The 15676-nt window shown below is 48.4% G+C and overlaps 6 protein-coding genes across 6 annotated transcripts; 3 read left to right on the forward strand and 3 right to left on the reverse strand.

Moving 5' to 3' along the window:
* The first annotated feature begins 347 nt into the window (after nucleotides 1–347).
* BKA55DRAFT_584414 (chromate transporter-domain-containing protein) lies at nucleotides 348–2122 on the forward strand. Its single transcript, XM_046194319.1, has 4 exons — nucleotides 348–523; nucleotides 574–621; nucleotides 674–795; nucleotides 845–2122. Exons 1-4 carry the CDS (start codon nucleotides 401–403, stop codon nucleotides 2001–2003), a joined length of 1452 nt encoding a protein of 483 aa, XP_046042362.1. The 5' UTR covers nucleotides 348–400; the 3' UTR covers nucleotides 2004–2122.
* Nucleotides 2123–2698: 576 nt separating this feature from the next.
* Nucleotides 2699–8410, forward strand: BKA55DRAFT_668041 (uncharacterized protein). Its single transcript, XM_046197870.1, has 9 exons — nucleotides 2699–3163; nucleotides 3221–4293; nucleotides 4705–4718; nucleotides 4939–5372; nucleotides 5425–5966; nucleotides 6034–6152; nucleotides 6493–6584; nucleotides 6653–7193; nucleotides 7255–8410. The coding sequence occupies exons 1-9, from the start codon at nucleotides 2951–2953 to the stop codon at nucleotides 8148–8150; spliced, it is 3924 nt and encodes a 1307-aa protein (XP_046042363.1). The 5' UTR covers nucleotides 2699–2950; the 3' UTR covers nucleotides 8151–8410.
* On the reverse strand, nucleotides 7867–10130 carry BKA55DRAFT_668043 (major facilitator superfamily domain-containing protein; the record flags this gene model as incomplete). The annotated part of the gene is made up of 7 exons (XM_046197871.1): nucleotides 7867–8917; nucleotides 8964–9218; nucleotides 9267–9326; nucleotides 9374–9486; nucleotides 9541–9706; nucleotides 9753–9811; nucleotides 9962–10130. 7 exons carry the CDS (start codon nucleotides 10128–10130, stop codon nucleotides 8330–8332), a joined length of 1410 nt encoding a protein of 469 aa, XP_046042364.1. The 3' UTR covers nucleotides 7867–8329.
* Nucleotides 10131–12194: 2064 nt separating this feature from the next.
* Nucleotides 12195–13013, forward strand: BKA55DRAFT_545893 (uncharacterized protein; the record flags this gene model as incomplete). The annotated part of the gene is made up of 1 exon (XM_046190859.1): nucleotides 12195–13013. The coding sequence occupies one exon, from the start codon at nucleotides 12195–12197 to the stop codon at nucleotides 13011–13013; it is 819 nt and encodes a 272-aa protein (XP_046042365.1).
* Nucleotides 13014–13089: 76 nt separating this feature from the next.
* Nucleotides 13090–14602, reverse strand: BKA55DRAFT_584420 (secretory lipase-domain-containing protein). The gene has a single exon (XM_046194320.1). The coding sequence runs from the start codon at nucleotides 14575–14577 to the stop codon at nucleotides 13231–13233; it is 1347 nt and encodes a 448-aa protein (XP_046042366.1). The 5' UTR covers nucleotides 14578–14602; the 3' UTR covers nucleotides 13090–13230.
* Nucleotides 14603–14634: 32 nt separating this feature from the next.
* BKA55DRAFT_584421 (uncharacterized protein) lies at nucleotides 14635–15628 on the reverse strand. The gene has a single exon (XM_046194321.1). The coding sequence runs from the start codon at nucleotides 15145–15147 to the stop codon at nucleotides 14947–14949; it is 201 nt and encodes a 66-aa protein (XP_046042367.1). The 5' UTR covers nucleotides 15148–15628; the 3' UTR covers nucleotides 14635–14946.
* Nucleotides 15629–15676: the final 48 nt, after the last annotated feature.

A 15676-nucleotide genomic window follows, 5' to 3' on the forward strand; every position in this document is an offset into this window, starting at 1 on the left:
ATTGTTCTCAGCTATCCTGCCTGTATAACCAATGCATGAGGCGATGGGACTGATGCTAATCTCATGCCCTCCAGGGCCATTCCACGTGCTCAAATGGTATCTCGCCATTGGCTGACCATCGCCAAGAGGCTAACATCAGCAATAAGAAATTCATTTATCGATATTAGCTGAAGATTGCAAGGTCAATTATTATCACGGTGAGAGAACAGGTCTCTGGCACTCCCTCACGATAATTGGTCAATAGAGCCAAGAGTTGAAAGAGGTTTAGATCCAATGACGTGATGTGACTCGGGTCCAGGAGTTAAAATTGAAGCTTAAAATGCTTTGAGTAAGCCAATTTCCTTCCAACATCCTCTAAAACATCAATCAAGAAGCTGGTGATAGCTTTAGAAGATCCAATATGGTTGTCGGCGGTTGGGAACACGCTTTGCGAAGGGCCGCAGACCGCGGGCTTCAGACGCTCCAGGTCAATTGGCATCTCGGCTTCACTGCTTTCGGCGGACCGCCTGTCCACTTCAAGATCGTAAGCAGAACTTATTCTTGGGCTTTCCATAGCATGACTGACGGACAAAGTTTCATGACAAGTTTGTCACAAAATTACAATGGATTGATGAGCAGATTGTACGTTTGCATGGCCTTCTCCGTCCTCACGGCCAATTAACAGCAGTGCTAGTTCCAAGAACTCTTCAGCGTCTCACAGGCGCTCTCTGGTCCTGCCAGCACGAAAATGCTATATTGTATTAATTTGATCCATGGTGGACTATTCGAAGCGCTTTTGGCCTTTTTCATCTGGAGGTATGACGCGTGTAATACGTATTCAATACGAAAAATCTGACCAAAACAGCTTGCCTGGCTGTCTAGGCATGTTTGGACTCTCAATTGGTGTATCCAACATTGGAGATACACTACCTCGCGCCGTGTACGCCCTTCTCTCGGGTCTAAATGCAGCTACTGTTGGCATCATCGCGTTAGCAGCTGTTGAACTCTCCGACAAGGCGATTACAGATCAAGCCACCAGGATTGTTCTCTCAGTCACTGCGGCAGCTGGGATACTGTACAATGCCCTCTGGTATTTCCCAGTTCTTATTATTGCGGGCGGATGCTGTACCGTCGTGTATGACTTTCGCTGGCTGCATCGTCCGGTCCGAGCTGTGAAGAGCGCTTTCCTAAGAGTAAGGAGGGGAAGAGCGACGGAGAGTGAGAATATTCAAGGTGTTGAGAATGGAACGGACAGGAATGTCAATGATTCGAGAATCGCCCTTGCTGAGCCAGTGGAATCTGAACAGCGGGAGGATGAACAGCGTATTATTCCCCAGGAATATCGTCTCAACTTCTCATGGAAGTCCGGAACAGCCATCATCGCCGTCTTCCTAATCACGTTCATCGTCGTTGTTGCCCTACGTGGAACTTTACCCGCTGCTCCCCTACTTTACAAACTCTTCGCCAACCTGTATCTGGCTGGGACAATCATCTTTGGTGGCGGTCCCGTTGTCATCCCTCTTCTTCGAGAGTATGTCGTTGCTGAGGGATGGGTTACACCGCGTGATTTCTTGATCGGCCTCGCTATTGTGCAGGCTTTCCCAGGACCAAACTTCAACTTTGCCGTGTTCTTGGGCGGCCTTACGGCTGCGAACAATGGATACCCAGCGATTGCAGGAGCGCTGATAGCTTATCTTGGAATCTTTGTCCCAGGCATGGTTCTCGTTCACGGAACAATGGGCGTCTGGGGAGTTCTGAGAAGTCGCCGTTGGGTCAAGTCTGCTGTGCGAGGTATCAATGCTGGGGCTGTTGGTTTGATCTACACGGCTGTGTATAGGATTTGGCAGGTTGGGTATATAGATCAGGGCTTTCAGTCTGGCAAGAGTCTGGCTGATGATCCTTGGTGGGTTGTTGTCACTGCAACGGCTTTCGTGGGGGGGCGGTTCTTTGGTGTCGCACCGCCGTTGGCAATTCTACTTGGCGCTTCATTGGGGTTGCTCAGGTATGGCATTGTTACAGCATGAGTTGGGTTCACTACCATTTGCATCGGCGAGGTCCGACACGGAGTCGTCAATTTGGACATTTATCGAAAGATCAATCTTGAGATTCTGAGTCATTATGTAGATGATGGATATAGAGTTCACAAATTGGAGATAATTATGATCCGATATAGATATCAAGGCATCATGTCTCGGTGGGGCCGACTGCTCGGGATGGCTTCCGTCGTCGCTCTTCTCGGCTGGAAGGTTAGCTCAAACACCGGCTCTCGGCAACAAAACCGTACACAACGGAAGGTTGCAGAGAATTTCCAAATCCGTAAGATCCATCTGTTTCCGATATCCATTGCATGCGGTGAACGGAACACTTAACATGTACCAATGGGCGAAAGACAAAGCTTGACTGGGAGAGTGGACCTGAGCATTAGGTGACTTCTCACTGATCAAGGCATATCTCCAATGCCACTAGATAAGCCCGAAAGACATAACCATTCTTTCACCGGTGTAGCCTCTCAATGCCGTGTTACAAGACCCAAGACCACATGATACCCGTAATCCGGGGTAGGCACCGATGAAGCGGGGAAGACGGGTCAATTGGTGGAGGTTGAGTTATCTTTGGTGGCGGACGGCGTATCTTTTTGGCGGCTACGCTAACGAATTCTGTGGTCCTCGTGAGGAGCTCGTCTCCAAAATTCGTTATCTTATCCAACCAGATGATGCCGTGATGTTTCTTTGGCGATATCGGATGACGACCCGATGCGGGTATGCTAGCCATTCTTCCAGAACAATTGATGGCTTGGAGGTTCTTAAATGCAGTCAACCCTTCGTTCGTCTTCTCTCTGCCTTTCACTGCACTTTATAATTATAATTACTTTTGTAGTCGAGTTGAAGCTTCGGAATTGACCTGACCATTGATCACTCACCAACATAGCAATCCGCCTTATCACAGCCGCAAACTTTCATAATCTGGCATAATGTCAACAGAAAACACAAAACAGTCAATTCTTATCCTCGGAGCCGGCTGCTTCGGCCTGGCGACAGCGTTTGAACTTGCGCAGAATGGTTACAAGAACATCACAATTCTCGAGAAAGATGTTGACGTGCCGAGTCGCTTCTCCGCTGCTTATGATCTGAACAAGGTCATCCGAGCTGAGTACGCCGATGACTTCTACACCCAATTAGCTCTCGTAAGTAGCCCGCCTTGACACTTAGACATGAACTTTATGCTCAACAATACCTTGCAGGATGCAATTAGAAAATGGCAATCTGATCCTCTCTACACTCCTCATTATCATCAAACCGGCTTTCTCAACGTCACATCCGGCAAAGCAGCTCAAAACACCAAGGGAGCAGTGGAGAGTTACTTCCAATCCCTGCAGAAGAACCCGGCTTTTAATGGCCAAACCACACGTGTGAACAGCAGCAAAGAGATCAAGAAGCTTGTTCCCAAGTTCAGCGGCCCTCTCACTGGCTTCACCGGATATCACAACAAACTCGCTGGCTATGGTCACTCCGCTAATGCTTTGAGAGCTGTGTATGAGCAATGCGTTAAGCTTGGTGTGAAGTTCCACCTTGGAAACAAGGATGGTGAAGTTGAGTCATTGTTGTATGCTTCAAGTCGAGAGGGGACGAAGTGCATAGGTGCTAGGACTCGTGGAGGTACTATTCACTCAGCAGAAAAGACCATCGTGGCCTTGGGTGCCGACGCTGCCAACATTCTTCCACGTATTGGAAAACAAATGACCGGTCGAGCATGGGGCGTTGCACATATCCAACTCACAGACAAAGAAGCCGCCGATCTCAAGGGCATCCCCGTCACCAACGTCCGCGACCTCGCCTTCTTCTTCGAACCCGATCTCAAAACCAAGAAACTCAAATTCTGCCACATGGGCGGCGCATTCACAAACTACTCCTTCTCCAAAGACGGTCTCTCCATCCCCTTCCCCGAACTAGCAGATTCGCAATTCATGCCTCTCGAAGACGAAACACACATTCGTCTTCTACTTAAAGAAGTCTTTCCCCAACTCGCAGATCGACCTTTGATTGATCAACATCTTTGCTGGTTCGCTGATACAGATGATTCGGACTTCATCATTGACTACGTCCCCGGCACCAATGCGACTTTGGCGGTGTTAAGTGGTGATAGCGGACATGGGTTCAAGATGTTGCCGATTTTCGGAGAGTTTGTGCATAAGTTGCTTGTGGAGGAGAAGCAGAGTCAGTCGAAGTGGCAGTGGAAGGATAGTAAGCCCAAGGCCGCGGCTGTTTGGAGGAGTAGTGAGAGTCAGGAACTTGCTGCTGTTCCGCGGGCGAAGCTGTAAGAATTCTTGTTTTATAGAGTATTCGACTAATATGAATCTTTCTTTGTCTTACAAACAGTGCCTCCGCTACCTATCTGTATGTACCTCTATGCGCTGCAGCTCGATCACTTGATGCGCGAACATTATAGTCAATAGACTAGTTTAACCAGAGCGAAGGTCAACACGCTGCTACAGCACCAATATGTCTCTTTTTGGTTATAAACACCGGACAACCAGCGACTTGGTCGTTATTCGTCAGCAACTTGATGAAGTGAGGGGTCGATATCTGTCCCCGTCTTACAAATCCTCCATTACACGACACCATCAACTCGCAAACGAGGTGCTTTTATTTCCGCTTTGAGCCAAGATCTTTCAATTGCGCGATCTTTCATGAAATAGATTGGACAATTGTTTTATGTTGCAATCAGTTTGCATATCGCATGTCGAACGTTGGCCAATTAGGGTAGTCGCAGTAAGTCTTGGTCATTGTGTGCCATCATGGCGTGACTGGCCGAGTTGGGGTCACTGTAACCGTAGTGAGGGGATGATCATTGTATATCAAGATGCTGTATGCTGCTATAATTCCAGAGAATCAATCGCAAGTTGCAAAATTGAATCATCATATAAGAAGCCGAAGCCCAGTTAGCCCAAGATGGTCCCAGCTCCAATTGACCCCAGCATCAAAGATGTCGCAGAACCCATCAAAGACACCCTCAAGATCCCCGACGCAGCAAAACAGCGTCTCGAGAAATCAGGCATAGACCTCTCCAAAGGCTATCCCTACCGTCCCTCTCGCCCCTTGTATCTCGATGATGTCTACAAGATTCGAGACAAGCCTCGCGATCATATCGACGCAGGTGCTCGAGCTGACAAGTCGAAGAAGAGCCTCTTGTCTGCTGCAACAAAGGTTACTGATCTGACTGCTTATATCGGAACTGAGATTGAAGGTCTTCAGTTGAAAGACCTTACTAATCAGCAGCGTGATGAACTTGCTTTGCTTATTGCGGAGCGAAGTGTTGTGTTTTTCAGAGACCAGGATCTTTCGCCACAGCAGCAGAAGGAGCTTGGAGAGTGGTATGGTGAAGTTGAAGTTCATGTAAGTGATACCTTTTCAATCCTCATCATGACAGGTGCTGACGCGGCCATAGCCCCAAGTCCCTCATGTCCCTGGCGTCCCAGGTGTAAGCGTCCTCTGGCCCGATCTCATGGCCACAGAGCGCCCAGCTAGTTTCCGTCAACCTGGCGGTGCATCGCGCTGGCACACAGATCTCGTTCATGAGAAGCAGCCAGCAGGTATCACTCACCTTCACAACGATACTATTCCATCTGTCGGTGGAGATACTCTGTGGGCATCTGGCTACGCTGCATACGAGAAGCTCTCCCCAGAGTTCCGCAAGATCATCGATGGTCGATCAGCCGTTTATCGCTCCGCTCACCCCTACCTGGACCGTGATCATCCCGAACAAGGTCCAAAGTATATTGAGCGCATTCATCCTATTGTCCGCGTTCACCCTGCAACAGGCTGGAAAGCTCTTTGGGTGAACCGCGCTATGACGGATCGAATTGTTGGCCTTGACAGAGCAGAGAGCGATGTCATTCTCAATTACTTGTATGATGTTTATGAGCAGAATGTTGATATCCAAGTGCGCTTCAAGTGGACGCCTAGAACCTCGGCGCTCTGGGACAATCGGTAAGTACCTTCGTGACAGCAACTTGAGTGAGGCTGACGAAGAAAGCATTACCATTCACAACGCAAGCTGGGACTACAGCGGACGCGAGCCGCGACACGGTACGCGTGTGACCTCGTTGGCCGAGAAGCCATACTTTGATGCATCGGCGCCAACTCGTCGTGAGGCGTTGGGACTGTTGGGAGATAGTGAGAAGAAGGAGCTTGAGGCATTGAAGTAAACCCATAGTGACTACTACAGCGTAAATTATATGACAACTTTCACATAAATGTGCACACCATTCATGCTCTTTAAACAATTTCCCTGAACATGGACATTTCGCCTTCCGCTTTCGGCTTTGTTCCGGATCAGTCGGGGCCTTTTGTCTTTAGCCCCAAATCCTTCATGGGTTGAGTCATTCAACCCCCAACATTGCAAGGTTTCATCAAGCCACTTTCTCTCACATTGGTTCGCTTGATGATTCATTTAACACCGCTAATTTGCCGATCTGATAAGCAGGATCTGATAACCAGACATCACGACCGATAGCTCCGCACTACCTCCGTAAGCACTACCATTGTAGGAGGAATCGGTCTCCGGTCGTGAACGTTGCCTGCGATGCGGGGTATAAATACCTTCCCGTTAGCAATACGCTTTTAATTGAGTATACTATCTAAATCATTCTTTCAATATGACTACCGACGTGAAGGGAAACGTTCTCGATACTGAGCTAGGTGTCGTAAACGGAACAGCCACCGACCCATACCTCGTTGCTTTCAATGAACTTGACAGTGACAATCCCAAAAACTGGCCCGAAAAGCGAAAATGGGCCGTAACAAACGTCCTCTCCATAACAGGCTTTAACCGCATCCTCGTCTCAACCGTCATGGCTCCAGCGCTTTCAGTCATCGCCAAAGACCTCGACATGACAGCTACTCAATCCGTCATGGCATTGAGCATCTATCTTTTAGCAAGTGCTTTTGGTCCTCTCTTCATTGGACCTTTGTCCGAAGTTTATGGACGCAATACTATTCTCCACGTCTCCAATATCTGGTTTCTGGTTTGGAACCTTGCATGCGGTTTCGCAAATAACAAGGAGATGCTTATCGGTACTCGATTCCTCGCTGGTTTTGGAGCCAGTGCTGTGTATGCTCTTGGGGGTGGTGTTCTAGGTGATATCTGGCGTCCTGACCAGCGTGGCAAGTCTCTTGGATGGTACTCTGTCGTTCCTCTTATTGGGGCCGCAACCGGTATGTCATACAGCCCTCATTCTCTAAGAAATAACCTTACTGACTCTCACAATAGGCCCAGTTATTGGGGGTTTCATGACTGATAGAATTTCATGGAGATGGATGTTCTGGTCAACGTCAATGTTCCAAGTCGCCATGGCTGCTATCTCATTCACGACGTTCCGCGAGACATATGCCCCCGCAATTCTCAAGAAGCGAGCGAAGAAACTACGCAAAGAAACGGGTCAACCGTACTACACATACGCAGAGCGCACACAAGAGGGTAATTCTTTGACCAAAGTACTCAGCCAGGCCATGACCCGTCCCCTTCGCCTTCTAACATTCCATCCCATCATCCAAGTCGCCGCTATCATCTCCGCCGTTGGATACGGTCTTCTCTACATCGTCCTCTCAAGCTTCGGAGAGCTTTGGACAGCGCATTATGGACAGTCTGTTGAGATAAGCGGCCTGCACTACATCTCCTGTGCACTAGGTGAACTAGCAGGGTCACAGCTTGGTGCACCTTTGATGGACTACTGGTTCCGCAGAACAGAACTTCGCCATGGTCAACATCTCCCAGAGAATAGAGTACCACTAATGGCAATGGGGGCATTCATAGCGCCGATCGGCTTCGTCGTCTACGGATGGTGCGCTGAGTTCATAGTTCACTGGGCTTGGGTTGATGTAGCCATGTTCATCACCATGTTTGGCATGCAGATTTCTGGTATGCCCTTGCAGGCGTATTTGATCGATGCTTATCCAGATCATACGTCTAGCGCTATTGCGGCGCAGCAGTTTCCTCGCAGTTTGGCTGCTTTTCTGTTTCCGCTGTTCACGCCAAAGATGTATGCTGCGCTTGGATATGGATGGGGAAACAGTGCTATGGCGTTTGCGGAATTGGCGCTTGAGTTGGCAGCGCCGCTGTTGCTGTGGAAGGTAGGTGCTAGGTTGCGAGCAAGGGCGACGTCGAGTCTGTGAGTGCTGGGAGCTTCAGGATGAGAATATGGGAGGGAGATGAGCGGCTGAAAGACAACGGAACTTAGTTCATTAGAAGTTTGCATTCTTCTGTCTGCATACTATTGTTTTCATGAAACCCTTGTAGGGCCATCAACAGACAACACCTAATTACACGCTTTTCTCTTGTTTCACCTCCAAGATCAATATTCGAACCTCCATCGAGGATCAGTGTCACCTCTCCAGTCCTCCACCTCTCCAACATGCTTAATCTCCTCACTCACCGCCGCCCGTGCATCGTTCTGCTTCTTCAGCCTCCAGCCAAGTATACTCACCACGATGATATTGGCCACAAGATATCCCAGCGCCATCGAATGTCCAACCACAAAACGAGGCCCATCACCAGATCGATACAGCTGCGTTCCCATAACTGCACCAAGGTTTCCAATACTAATCTGCATAGCGTTCGCAATAGCACGCTTCGTCTGTCCTGAGACATTGATGGCGGGCCAACTGAGAACGAGAGCAGTGGCAGGGTATATACCAGCTGCAGCGAAGAACGTGCCGACGTATGATACTCCTGGTCTTGCGGTAGGATTTGTGTTAGCGAGAAGAATTATGTAGCCAATTGCCGCGACACCAGCGGAGCCGGCGATGAAGACGGCGCGTTTGGCGAGCTTTTCGGAGGCAATAGCGACGCCCAGAGTTGAAACGAAGGCGACGGCATATGGTGGGATTGTCAACAACTGCGCGACTGCTGCTTTGTATCCGAGGTCCTTAATAATGGTGGGCTGATTCCATCAGAAAGAATTCTCACTGAAGAACATAGTGACTTACCAGGAACAGCGAAAGGGTGTACAGCGGTAGACTCATCGTATGAAAGCCTAGCCCGTAAAGCCAGCAACTTGGGTCACGGAATGCCTCACGGACAGCAGCCCAGCTGAACTTCTCTTCGCGAATGGCGTCACTATCAGCATGCAGGCGTTCATGGATGAACGATTGCTCTGATTTTGTGAGGAATTTGGAAGTGTCGGGATAGTTCTCGATGAACCAGTATGCTGCGACAGCTACGACCACGGTGGCAATACCCTCCTGTTTGGTGTCAGCTTGACTCGGGGAATGTTTGGTGAAGGGACTTACCAGGATGAAGATCCATCGCCATCCGTTATCCCAGACAACCCCCGCCATCTTACCAATGCCCTGAACTCCGTTAGTAAAAATACCGCGATGAAGCGAGCGAGGCTTACATATGCCAAGATACCACCGAATGCTCCAGCGAGTGACGCAGCGCTGAAGAAGAGCGAGATGCGATATTGTCGTTCACGTCGCTTATACCACATGGAGAAATAATACACAACACCTGTTGGCCATCAGTAACCTGGCTCGTCTAGCCATATTGGTGGGTGAGCCGTACCAGGGAATAATCCGCTCTCAGTCACACCAAGGAAGAATCGAGCGATGAAGAAACCAGTCTTGTTCTGCACGATACCAAGTAAAGTGGCGACAATGCCCCAGGCGACGGTGAGTGTTGGAAGCCATAGCCTGGGCGTCGTCCGTTTGAGGATGATGTTACAAGGGATCTGGTTCCGTTAGAGAAATGCGAGTACGGCGGCGGGGGTGACAAACCTCGAAGAGAACATAACCAATGAAGTACAGCGTCAAGCCCGTGAGATACTCATTACCCGCTATTGATTGTCAGATTCTAGAGCATCCAGGCAATTCTGTCAGTCTTACACATGTGGAGATCATCAATCATTCCCTCAATACGAGCGTTTCCAACTATCCGGGTGTTCGTGTTAGTTCCAAATCACATCATTTGGTGCGATCGTCCATACCATTGCTGCGGTCCAAGAATGACAACAGATATAATATTCCCACTGCCGGAAGTAGTCGCAAGTCAAGTTTGCGTAGCAGCGCCTTCTCGTTTACAGGTGAGCTTGAGTCGACAGTGCCGGCCTCATCGCTGAGGTCCGGGGGCGAATCGTTCTTCAGGTCAGCGACCATGGTGTAGAACTACCTCTCGAGATTCGATGATATAAAGTGTCAGGAACTTGAAAGTCCAGGTGGAAGATGTCGAATAAATATGCTTGGGGGGTGAAAATGGTGTCTCACTCTAGTATTATTGCACCATACGTCCCTTGTTGAGATTTTCATGAGGTTTCATCCATTTCAACTTGTCATTTCGATGCAACGCTGATACTTGTAAGTAGCGGTACTTCTTCAACTGCGGCTACTACTACCGCGTCAAAAGTACCGTAGACAAGATCTGCAACGACTCTTGCCCTTTCTACAATTAGAAGCGATGCACAGAAAGATTAGAGTACAGTGATGGATGCACAATCTAGATGCATCGATCGGAGCATTTTCCCCAAAGGACCCAAACATGACGTTGACGCGTAGAATGAACCACTGTGGCACTTGATCACTTCCATGACATCACCATTTAATGGTAGACCTTGTCTTTGAGTCGTGAAGTCGACATGTCGCCATGTTAGTAGCCTCTGTCGTGATCTGAAACGAGCCAATGGGAGCGTTTGTGATAACGGCTTGGCCACCCACTTGGGGTAGCGTGGGGAACCATGAACGTGGGATATTTCAGTGGAATTACGGGGTTAAGTAAAGACGTTTATTGTTGGGTTCTTGACGTCTGTATTGAGATTTGAGCGAATAGGATTGAAGGACATAACAGAGTGAACATGAACGAATCGGAATCGACCTCGGGTCAACGCCCAGCAAGTCGATCTGGTTTTATTTTCTATTCTCCCGTCGACCCAGAGACAACATTGAGACGTGACCTCTCTTCGGACTCTCAGGTAAAGCCGTGACCATTGGGTATAGATCTTATATAAGGCCCTGTGTCTGGAATTGAACCTGACTAAGAGTTTACGCTTATCGCGCGCCTTCTTGGGGTCCTAACTTTTCTCAGAGACAGTCTTGTAGTGATGGTCTTCTTAGACACGACTATTCCGTTTTCTGACAGCTAGCTGCAATGTCTCAGAGGAATCCTTATATTGGCATTAGTCGGAAATCGCTGTTTTGTTTCCCATTTACAGCTTGTATGTGGCCTACAGGTTGTTATTTAGACGACTGGCTCTTGAAACAAGGTTGGGAATACAGGTAAGTATTTTCTATCAAAAACTAGCTAAGAGGCGTAGAAAATACGAGATCACTTGCTTCCTGTCCATTCGAGGTGCGACTATAATCAATGCCCGTGTTTCCTCATCTCCTGCTAGTGCACGTTTGAAGGTCATCCTTGCTTTAAGTATCCAGCCGTGATGCCCACCGATACTTGAACGGTATAGGGGATCGATGTAGTTGGCTGAGTCGCATGTTGTTACTCGTAGTGTTGAGACTACTTCTCCTTCGCCAGGAAATCTAGAAAGTGAATAGTGAGGAATAGAGTGATGGCGCTGTGCCTGACACAATTCGCGCAGTCGGCTTGTGTATCAGCCTATGAAATAATAGCCAACTACTGCTTGTTGAGCCTTCTTATCAATGCGGTTTATATTTGAGCTCAATGTATCGTGTGATCAACCCCTCCTCAGCTGGTACTACCCAAGCCCTTAATATCTGTGAAACATATCATAGCCAGACCAGCCTAAACGTTGTCAGTATGCTAAATGCTACTGGTAGATTCCAGGCGAGTAATCCGTTTATGTATGTATTCCTGAAATGAGGTTATGAGAATAACTACTAGTGCGATAGGAAATTGTAATGAAACCTTATACGATGTGCCGAAAACTTTGTTCAACTCGGAACCCGGCCTGTTACATGCTGTGGGGAAACAGCGCTGGTAAACGGTACACAACGGTAAATAACACGTATTCATTTGAATGAGGGTTATATTTCAATAACGTGCTGTTTCCGACGGGCAATCATTCCGATGGAGGTGAGATTGTTGAAGTCCGTTCTGCACTCGTAATCTTACATAAATCCGACTGACACGGAGACTATGCGATTTACTTAACACTACACTATGATCATGACCCAATAAGCCCCTCACATTTTCAGCCCAGTCGGCTTTTCAGCTTCAACTCTTTTCTCGCTCTTTACCGAAACCGGGCCAGGATGGCCACCAAAAGTAACAGGTCAAAGGACAGCCTAAAGATCATCCACGCAGGTCTTTACCGCACAGGAACAGCCTCCATGGCCGAAGCATACCGTATCCTCGGGTTCAAGGCCCACCACGCTCTACACAACGAATGGCATGAACCGTGGGATAAACTCGAGCAAGCAGCGGAAGCTACGTATCCTCATCTCGTCCATCTTTCAGACTACACTCACAACGGTCCTCGCCCAGCTTTCACCAAGGATGACTGGCAGGGCTTATGGGGTGATTATGATGTTGCTACTGACGTAGCTTCGACGTTTACTTTGGAGCTTATCAAGGCGTATCCTGACGCGAAAGTGGTCATTGTCCAGAGAAAGTTCGAAGATTGGTGGCCGTCGTTTTATTCGGAGATATTGGTCTCTGTATTTCACGCTACGTGGCTCCAAAAGTTCTTGACGTGGTATGTCCTTCGTTTTCGTGCATTACATGCCATGAGGAAGATTCTCGCGGGTTTTCTTTCTATGAATAAATATTCACTCGAGGCCATCACACCCGAACAAGCAAGAGATGTATATGAGGGATATTATCGTAAGGTTCGGGAAGCTGTACCGGAGGAGAGACGGCTGGATTATTCTCTTGGTGATGGATGGGAACCTCTTTGTCGGTTTTTGAGGAAAGATGCTCCGGATGTTGAGTTTCCGAGGGTTAATGATCGGAAGACTCATAGTGAGGACATGGAAAGGCTTATGGCGAAGCTTATGAGGGTATCGTTGAGGGTTATTGGGCCTTATCTTGTTGGCGTGCTTGCTGTTGCTGTTGCGGTTTATGCCTGGTGAGGGTTAATGTCGACAAGATGAGAATGCCGCTCACGTGTTGACATCTAGTGGCCTCCTAACAGTAATAATTGGTAGAATAGAAAGTCTCAGCATAGAAATAGCATTAATATTTACTAATAGAATAATAGACGACGTTATGTAGAGCAAGCAATCGACCGTAACACAGAACTCCATCATGTCAGTACCAGATCCAAACATCATAACACTCTTCTATCTATCACCACAGATCATAAACTCTCATAGGCATACCCCTCTTCTTCAACGGAAGAGCAGTGCTATTCCTCGTAACATTCTGAATAGTACATCCCTCAGTCTTGTACGTCTTATCGTACTGCCCAGTCAAAACAGTAGCCAACCACTGAATAGCTGTAGCAGCATTAAGCACAAAGTTCTGAGAGTGCGTGCCAACAGTGTTTCGTTGATACAAGATATTAGCGCCTACAGCACAATATCGCTCGACGAGTTTATCTGTGTTTGCGATTGGGCTGATCTCATCTTTGATACCCTGGTACGCAAAGATGGGCCATTGGGGAACGCCGTGGTAGCCCATTATTCCATCACGGTTGACGATGCGTTGTACGCGAGGATCGCGGAATAATTTCTCGCCGTCTTTGAAGAAGTCGAAGATATCGACTCCTGCAAAAGCAGCGCCTGCTTCAGCAAGGGTGTAGTTCTCTGCAGCCAAGAAAGCGGTTTTGTTGTTTTCTCCATCGGTCTTCAACTGCGAGAGAACGTACTTTTGTACGTCTGGATACTGGCTTGTCAAACCAAGAATGGAACTTGGAGCAAGACCGGCAGCGTCTTTGCCGGAAATAGCATCCAAGACAGCAGTAACATTTGGTGTCAAACCGCCAAGCGCAGCACCAACGACAGTGTCTTGAAGATCAGGCGCATACTGCACAGCAAGTTCAGAAGCCCATTCACTAGCCAACGCGCCACCAGAATATCCCCAAAGTGCAACACGGGCGCTCGTTGAGTCAAGACCTAGACCAAGAGAAAGAACAGCGCGGATTGAGTCGAGTGTTGCGTGGCCGGAGATGACACCTGCTGTGAATGAAGCAAGAGGACCTTCGTAGTCAGGAACGCTGAGAAAAACGCCAAGACCTAGAGCAGCGTTGAAGAGTTCAAGACTACTAACGCCATCGGCCGAGTACACTGCGTAACTGGGACTAGCATCGACGTCTGCTGAATCATAGGGAACTTGGTATGAGATCAAAGCACTCTGGTTGAACAGCGTCGCAGCAGTGCTGTTCGCTCCAAGCTTAGGGACAAAAAGCGTCGTAACAGCCCATGTAGGCTTATACTGGCTATCCGTCGTGCGGTACAGAATATTATACGTCGCAGAACTGTTTCCAGTGATACGGGTCAAGTTGCCCGGTGCAGGGCGTAGACGTAGAACAGTACCGGGTTCTTTATTCTCATAGCCTTCTGGGGCGGTATACCATGGATCCTCACTGGGTGGGAGAGGTTCAGAAGAAACAGCTCGTTTGTAAATATGAGCCTGAACGGTTGCAGCCAGGCCTAACCAAAGACTCAAAAGAGTGAGGACACGATGAAGAGCCATTGTGAAGTATGATGTAATTAAAGTCCACCTGTCTAAACATTGGACAACGGCGGGCTACTGTCTTTTTAACTCAATTCCTCATCACATTACGTATTACGCCGAGCCGAGGCTCCCGTCAGCCGTGCCCCCAGAAAACTTGGTTCAAAAGGGCTTGGAAGATGCCATTTCGATAGTTCACTGCCTAGTTTGGCAGTCATGACGATGAGTGTTTGGTGGCTGGACGAATCAGCTTGTCCGATGCGACCAATTGGAAGAGTTAAAGTCCGCAAGATTGGTCCGGTTTTCCGTTGGAGTTGCGGGGTTTAGGCAAGGGTAGGTACAGTCATGGGAGTCCGACGGAGTGGACGGTTTATTTTTGTTTCCGAGTTCTTACGTTGGACGGGGATGAGCCTTGGGATGGATTGGGGGTGTTGTTAGTGGAGGAATGCTTACGGGGCTGATGTTGGGCGGTGTTTCGTCTTGGTGATGGAGATGGAGATGGGTGAAGAGGAGCGAACAAACGCGCGTAAGTGATGGGCCAAGGCTGAAAACTTGAGCCTTGAACTGGTATACACCATTAACAAAGTTCATCGGCTTCCCTTCCAATAATGGCTGCACCCGTTTACGCGTTTGTGCGTTGGCATCGTTAGCTCAGTTGTCAAATGCGGGGTTTCAATCTGACGATCCAACTGCCCGATTTGCGACTTCAATGGAAAGAACATGCGCAAATGCAAATGATGGACTGACCCAGAGCTTCGGAAACTTTCATCTTGCAGCACAAGGTTCTGGAGTGAGCGATAAATCCCACGTCGTGAGTTTAAATGACCTCAATGGCACTGTATCATTGATGACGCAATGGGCTTGGTAGTCTTATGCGCCGACTAAAGCTTAGGTTGCAGGAATTAAGGCTGTTGGATCGGTTAGTGCTATAACGAGTACCCGCACTTTTAGCTAGTTATCTTGTCAGGTCAGTAGCTGGAATGACTGTCTTAATTTGTCGATGAGCACACGGCCTACCCGACAGCTTATGGAGAATTATGTGCTCGGTATACCTCGTTGCAGGACCCCATAACCACATTGGCTCCTTTGCGATTTGCTTCATATTATCTTAATGAAGATC

The sequence above is a fragment of the Fusarium redolens genome, assembly GCF_020744475.1.
Source record: "Fusarium redolens strain MPI-CAGE-AT-0023 chromosome Unknown BKA55scaffold_26, whole genome shotgun sequence".
NCBI lineage: Eukaryota > Fungi > Ascomycota > Sordariomycetes > Hypocreales > Nectriaceae > Fusarium > Fusarium redolens.